At 49.8% G+C, this 7757-nt stretch overlaps 1 protein-coding gene across 1 annotated transcript; it reads left to right on the top strand.

Moving 5' to 3' along the window:
• The first annotated feature begins 1408 nt into the window (after positions 1-1408).
• Positions 1409-7356, top strand: LOC138173293 (zinc finger protein 565-like). The gene is given in 5 exon segments (XM_069103269.1): positions 1409-1562; positions 1565-1629; positions 2206-2332; positions 2614-2709; positions 4810-7356. Coding segments are annotated over 5 exon segments (1926 nt in total). The 5' UTR covers positions 1409-1474; the 3' UTR covers positions 6360-7356.
• Positions 7357-7757: the final 401 nt, after the last annotated feature.

Here is a 7757-nt window from a genome sequence, read left to right on the forward strand (position 1 = left end):
GTCACACAGACCAGCACACAGGGCTTCTGTCTGAGAAGGTCACACAGGCTAGCAGACAGGGCTTCTGTCTGAGAAACCAAACACAAATCATCAGTAAAGTCTCAGGACCTCTGAAAATCATCAGTAGAATCCTCCTCCAGGACTTCTGCAAACAGACAGCAGCAAAGTCCTCTTTTAGGGTTTCGGAACCAGCAGGAAGGTCCCCGGGCTTCTCTAACAGCAGCAACGTCCTCTGTCAGAAGACAGGTCTGACCAAGTGACATCAGCACAGACAGACAGACAGCCAGCATGCCGGCACCCCAGGCACCCGTGGACCCAGCTCCTGCTGCAGCTTTTGTTTGCTCTCCTCCTTCCTCTTATGTCCTTCCTGTTCCAGTCTTCGGCGGGTTCCCCCCACTTTGGGCTTCCCAGGCTCTGCTTCTCACAAAGACCTGATAAAATCACAGGCAGGGCTCAGAGACAAGGGAATAACTGAAACACGGAGCTGAGGACAGTTTGCTTGCCATTATGTCCCTCCGGGCACCTCGGAGCTGTTTTAATTTGCCTTTCTCTAATCAATAATTATCTACAAAGTTTTTGTTTCTGCGGGGCCGCCAGAGGAGAGGGCAGCGGCCAGACCCCAGATCTGGTGCGCACGTGCTCACCGCCATCCCCGGGGGCCTCTTTCAGGCAGGGCCCGGGAGCCGGAGCCCCGGGCGGCGGTCACCCGCGCAGGATCGCATCTGCTCAGGCAACCTGCCACGCACCTGCACCCTGCGTCTGGGAGTGAATGTGGAATAAATGCAAACGGCGCCCTCTGTTCTCGGGGCCACCACGAGGGGGAGCCCGTGCTGCACGTGCTGGACACGTGGGAGGCCTTCCGGCTCCACCCCTTCTGAGAAAGCACAAGCTATGTGTGCACAGTCGGGGGGGGGGGGGGGCGGGGAAATGTGCCACTGAGCATGCGCAGCAGTGTAACTGTCTCTCCAGCCGTTCTCATGGAAACGGCAAGCAAACCAGAGGCAGACAGGAGGAAACGCGGCCCCCTCTCTTCGGCGTCACTTCCGCTTCCGCCCTAGGCCCTTTCAGTCCGCGGTCTTCTTGGCTCCGCTCCTTCAGCCGCTGCTGGGGCTCCGAGCCCTGTGTCCGTCCAGGTCCGGGGTGAGTGGGCTCCGGTGGATGGGTGGGCCCAGAGGGCGGAGCGCCGTGGGACGGCAGGATGGGAGGAGAAAGGAGAGGATCCAGAGGGGCAGTGCAGCCCGCAGAGATCTGCGCATGTGCTGGCCGCCCCAAGCCCCGCCTCCTCCGTGAGCGCAGGCTCCGATTGGTTAGACGTGTCGGGGGCGCGGCCTTGGAGCCAATCAGCGGTGTGGGCCGGGCCGAGGGGCAGTGTTCTGGCTGCCACGCCCTTCAGGAAGCTTTCTCAGGCTCTCCCCGGGCTGAGCTCACTGTGCGCCCTCTCTTCCCTCCGCACCTGAGCAGAGGCTCCCGAGCCATGCTGGCCTGGTGGGGGGCTGGCCCGGGCTGGGGGGCTGCGGGTGCGAGGCGCGGCCGGCCCCGCCCTTCACGCCCTTTGTCTCCGCAGATCCGCCGGACCGGGAGGAGCCGGACATGGTGGGCCCCGCGCACGGGGCGGCCCGGGCCGCCCAGGTGAGGGGCCAGTGCCGGGCGGGGGAGGGGAAGGGCCTGTGGGCAGCAGGCGGTGACTCCCCGTGACCCCGGGGGCTTCCCTGGCACAGATCCTCCTCCAGCACCTGACGGAGGAGGAAACCGAGGCAGAGGGGGAAGTGACTCGCCCAGGGTCACCCAGCTGGTTAGTGCCTGCTGCCAGATTTGAACGCAGGTTCTCCCGGCACCGGCCGCCCGGTATTTACCTTAGTGGGAATTAAAGCTGACGTTTTCAAATATTAATTCACTTGAAATAAGAGGGAGCCCTTGCCTTCCGGATCACGGGAGTCTGGGGAGGGGTGCGGCGGGGCTCCCCCGCTGGGGCTGCATCGTCCTGTCATTTGGGTGAAGCCTCGCCCCCGGCTGGCTTGTCCTGGCACGCCCCCCCCACCCCCCTGCCTGGGGTCCCCTGGGGTCGCGCAGCGCTGGGATCCCCTGCGGAGCTGGGGCCCGGCCTGCCCAGCCCCGTCCCAGGGCTCCACCTCCGCTGTCCAGTCTGTGGGAGCCGCAGGGAGCGGGCGCTGTCTGGGCTCAGCGCACGGCGGTGTCTGCTTTCAGGACTCAGTGACCTTCAGGGACGTGGCGGTGCACTTCACGTGGGAGGAGTGGGGGCAGCTGGACGCTTCTCAGAAGGAGCTGTACTGGGAGGTGACGCTGGAGAACTACAGGAACCTGGCGTGCCTGGGTGAGGAGGCGCCCCTGAGCCTGGGCGTCCTTGGGCTGGGTGAAGCCTTTGTCATAGCTCGCACCTCCTCCACTCTCGGTGCCCGCGGGTCAGGGAGTTTTTCTTAAAGCCCCAGGGCAGATATCCAAAGTTAGTGCATTTCTATGCTCTTACAAGGGATGGGCCCAATGAAGCCCAGATCCTTTCTGAGAATCATGCCCAGTGTTTCCAGAAGACAGAAGGCTTAGTACCACTTTCTGAGTTGGCTCTGACTCCAGTACTTTCCTGTTTCCCATGAGCAGGGCTTGCCGTGTCCAAACCAGAAGTGATCTCTCAGTTGGAGCAAGGGGAAGCACCTTGGACAGCAGAGGGAGCAGGCCCAAGGTGCAGGTGTGCAGGTGAGTGAGGGACACCAGCAGGTGAGGCTTGGCCAGTGTCGGCTCAGCCAGCCACCAGCCACCCTTCCAGTAGTCTGTGCTGGTGGTTTTCCTCCCAGATCCCCAGGCCGGGTCAGAGGGCAGCGGTTGTCTGGTGTGAACCTGTTCTTCACCTCCGCAGACAGGTGTTATCCCTCACCACTCTCCATTCTTTCTCTTCCACCTCACTGATGGTCACATGCTGGTGACCTCCTCCACCTGCCATATCTCCCTTCACCATTCATTGCTGTTCTCTCTCTTTTTTTAACATGTATTTTGACTTCACAAAAATAACACAAAATGAAAAAGAGCCCTGAGATGGGAGTTAGGAGACATGGGCCTGTGTCCTCCTTCTTCTGGATTAGTAACAGTGCATTGGGAGAGTTACTAAGTCATGCCTAGTTAGAAAACATAATCATTGGCTTGCCTGCCTCTCTGGTTCTCATATGACCACAGTGGATGTCTCTTACCAAGGACAAATGACCATATATACCTAAGGGAGTATTCTGACAGATTCTGCTCTTTTCAGTGTGAGCCTGTTTGTAGGGACAGAGCAGAAAGGCCTGTGTGTGTAGTATAAGGTAGAGGAGGCACTGACACATTTCTATAGGAGCAGACATACAACACATTCCAGATAAATAAAAGGTGAGATGTGGGAGGAGGCTGTAGAGGGATATTGGCTGGAAGGGGAGTGAGCTTAGGCCTGATCTAGGCAGTCAAGGGGCTTGAGAATATTGAATGGCTTCCTCTAGGAGAGACAAGAGATGTTTATGTTTTCTGATGAATGTTGCTGCTACTCGAGCTTCTTTTCAGTTTTTCCTTTACTAATATCTTAGTTATAGAGCTCAGCCCCATCATGAACTCCCATTCCAACATCTTCTTTTAAGATTTTCAAACAGTTATTCTAATACATTTCTATGGATATGTGTATATATTTCTGCATATATGTATATATATGTATGTGTATGTGTATATGTGGAGAGAGAGAGAGACAGAGACAGAGACAGAGACAGCACGAGTGCGCTATAACTATATAAAATGTTCCTAGGTCCTTACGGGAACCATAAGAGGAGGAGATTAAGTCACAGCCCTCCAGGATTTTACCCTCCTGATAAAAAGGATAAGACTTAAAAACTGCCAATAATAATGAATGACCCAAACTTTTTTTTTTTTGAGGGGGAAGGCAGGGCACTTGGGGTTAAGTGACTTGGCCAAGGTCACACAGCTAGAAAATGTTAAGTGTCTGAGGCTGGATTTTAACACAGGTCCTTCTGACTCCAGGGCTGGTGCTCTATTCACTGCACCACCTAACTGACCCCCCTCCCCCCCCTCCACCCCAGTCTTCTTCTGTTAGAATGAGTGGTCAATAGTAAGCCCTTTAAACATTAAGAGAAAGGGACATTCAGTGAGATCTTGAAATAAGCTGAGCAGTCAGAAGGTAATCCAAGAAGACTTCACAGCCATTTGGTGGATGAATTGGGGTGTGGGGGGCAGATAAGCAGACTAGGGAAGATCCTGTTGCACAATTGCACATGTCAGATAATGAGGTTCTAGGTTTTTATCCCAGAATAGGGCTCCCCATTCCCTGTTCACTCTCTGTCATTTTCCATTTCTGCCATTCCTTTTCCTTAGTGTATTCCCTTGGTAACTTTTTCTTTTCTTCCCTCCTTCCTAGAGTGGTTTTCCTTGCTCTTTCTGTTGAACTTCCTCCTTCCTACTTTTACACCAGTCTGAAAGGCCACGTGTCAATGCCATGTATTACAGAGAGCTTATTCCATTGAGTCCTACTTCTGCTCCTCCATTGTTAGTTATGAGACCTTGAGGAAGTCACTAAAACACTCTAGAACTTTGCTTACTTATTTAGAAATTTGAAGAACGACTTATATATCTCACCTGGTTGTGGCCATTATGAAAACTTTTTAAAAAAATTACAAATTATGAATTATTTGTTCTGCCCTTTAAAGTTTGACCATTATTTTTTGAGGGGAGGGGTGTGGAAGGGAGGGTACAAGGACATGAGAAGTAAAACTAAAAGCATTACATTGGGTAGAACAGATATTTCCTTTTTTTTTTTTTTTCCAGACTGGGAGACTAGCTCTGAAACTCCACAGCTGGACATTTCTATGGGTTTGTCATTTCAAGAAAGACTCCCAAGCGGCGGTTCCTGTGTCACCAAGTTGGGAGAAGCCAAGTTAGAGAGGCAGCAAAGTCATGAGGAGAAACATTCTCAGCAAGAAAAACTCACCCAATGGAATTCTTTGAATAAAGTAAGAGGCCATAAATATAACGAATGTGGCAGAATCTTTTGTCTAGGGACAGCCCCTTCTCCACAACTGGGAGAACAGATAGCAAAGAGTCTCCATAAATGTGACAGACCCGGAAAGAGCTTCAGGCTAAATGCAGACCTAAATAAGTGCAATGGAAATTGCTCAAAGAGGACATTTTCTAAGTACAGTGAATATGAAAAATCCTTCAGTTGTAATTTGGATGTTATTGAATATCATAGAATTTGTACCGAAGAGAAACTTTGTGAATTTAGTGAATGTGGGAGCACCATATGCCACAGTTCATCCATTCTTTCGTATCAGAGACTTCATCCTGGAAAGAAACTTCCTAAGTCTGATAAATGGGGAAAGGCCTTTCCTCATAACATGCAACTTCTTGAACATCAGAGAATTCATACTGGAGAGAAGCCTTATGGATGTAGTGAGTGTGGGAAGGCCTTTGGCCAGCGTGCACATCTTGCTCGACATGAGAGAAGTCATTCGGGAGAGAAACCTTATGGATGTAGTGAGTGTTGGAAGGCCTTCAGCCGAAGGTCACATCTTGTTGAACATCAGAGAACGCATACTGGAGAGAAACCTTATGAGTGTAATGAATGTGGGAAGGCCTTTATCCGAGGCACACATCTTACTTTACATCAGAGAACCCATAATGGGGAGAAACCTTATGAGTGTCGTGAATGTGGGAAGGCTTTCCCTCAGAGCATACAACTTCTTGGACATCAGAGAATTCATACTGGAGAGAAACCTTATGAATGTAATTACTGTGGGAAAACTTTTAGACATAGCTCATCCCTTAATTCCCATCATAGGATTCATACTGGAGAGAAACCTTATGAATGTAATGAATGTGGGAAGGCCTTTAAACACAGCTCATCCCTTACTTATCATCACAGAATTCATACTGGAGAAAAACCATACATCTGTAATGAATGTGGTAAGGCCTTTCCTCAGAGCATACAACTTACTGAACATCAGAGAATTCATACAGGAGAGAAACCTTATGGATGTGAATGTGGGAAGACTTTTAGCCGGAGAACACAGCTTACTCGACACCAGAGAATTCATACTGGAGCTAAACCTTATGAATGTCATCAGTGTGGTAAGGCCTTTTGTCAGAAGGCACAGCTCAGTAAACATCAACGAATTCATAGTCAAGAGAAACCTTTTGAATGCAGTGAATGTGGCAAGGCTTTTAGGTACACCTCTTCCCTTACGTCTCATCACAGGATTCATACTGGCGAGAAGCCTTATCAGTGTAGTGAATGTGGGATGACCTTCGGCTGGAACACACAGCTTAGCAAACACCAACGAATTCATACTGGAGAACAATCTGTGTTCTCTACCTAGTGTTCTCAGCTTCCACTGAAGACACTAGCCAGGGCTCCTTTTCTTTTTTATGCCCACTGACATTTTCACTATATTAGAATAGTGAAGGACCTTCAAGGTCATCTCTTCCAACCTTTCATTATGCAGATGAAAAAGTGAGGCTCAGGACACCAAGTTACAGCCAAGGGCACACAGAAAGGCAGCACTAGACCCAGGAGTGACACCTCAGTTCCCTGACTCACAGCAGGGGGTATTTTTGACTGTTCTGTCCTAATTGGGAAGTATTCAGTCCTTTCATCAGTCATTGGTCACCCACTGTGGTGACTGGCCTATCTGAGTTATTCCTTAGCCCTAGAAATTGTTGACCTTCCAGTTGCCTCACTGCCATGACTATGCACTTCCAGGTGGGAATAAGAATAATTAGCATTTATATTTGCATTAAGCTTTACAAAAAATTTTACAAGCATTTTCTAATTTTATCCTCACAACCTCCCTGAGAGGTAGGTGCTGTTATGATCCCCATTTTACAGGTGAGTAAGCTGAGGCAGACAGAAGTTAATTGACTTGCTGTAATGGAAATGCAAATTTGGAAGATCTTCCCTGCCCCTAGGCTAAAGTGCACCTGGAGCCTGGGGTGGGAGGCTTGTTTTTCAGTAGATACTTCTTGATTGGCCAGTGGGTCAATAAGGTTGTTACATTCTCTGAGCCAAGAGAAGGCTATATAAGCCCTGATGTGTAGCTTTGTTTGGGGGCTCACTTTGAGAAGTGTTCTGTGATTTGATCTGAATTTTGGGAAGCCGTTGTTGAGAGTCCCCCGGCTTTGAAAAAACCTATATGTTGAAACCCAGATGTTGATTGGGTATGGATGTAATGGTTGGACAATTTGGAAATCTGTCTACTTGATCTGTTTCTGTCTTGATAATTCTGTGTATATTCTGAAGTTCGGGGTGCTGACCTCTTTCCCCTGAACTAGGTAAACAATACATCTATGTCTGATTAAAGTAAGCTTGTTAACCCATTTTGAGTTGCTTTCCTTTATCAAAGCAGATCCAAGAACCTGTGGTGGCAGCAAACCCTGAGGACGCTTGGGGTGCTTGCTGCTACACTTGCCCAGGGTCACACCGCTATGGAGGCTGTATTTAAGTGTCTCTTCCACTGTCCAGGGTTATTCAAAGCATAGTTCCTGGTTATTAAACTCTCTTCCTCCTGTCCTTAAGGAGAGCAAAATCCTTTTATCTTTTTGTCAGGCTTTTCATCAAGATAGCTATCCAGCTAATCACCTGACACATAGCTTTTAAGGTTGACAGAGTGCCTTTACATACATCATCTCACTTGATCCCCACAACAACCCTGTGAAAATAGATGCTAAAGTGATGTGACCTGTCCTTGATCACATAGCTGGGAAGTGTTGGATGTAGC

The sequence above is a fragment of the Petaurus breviceps genome, unplaced genomic scaffold, assembly GCF_028583685.1.
Source record: "Petaurus breviceps papuanus isolate PSGF00001 unplaced genomic scaffold, PetGlider_PUasm1.0 569, whole genome shotgun sequence".
Taxonomy (NCBI): Eukaryota; Metazoa; Chordata; class Mammalia; order Diprotodontia; family Petauridae; genus Petaurus; species Petaurus breviceps.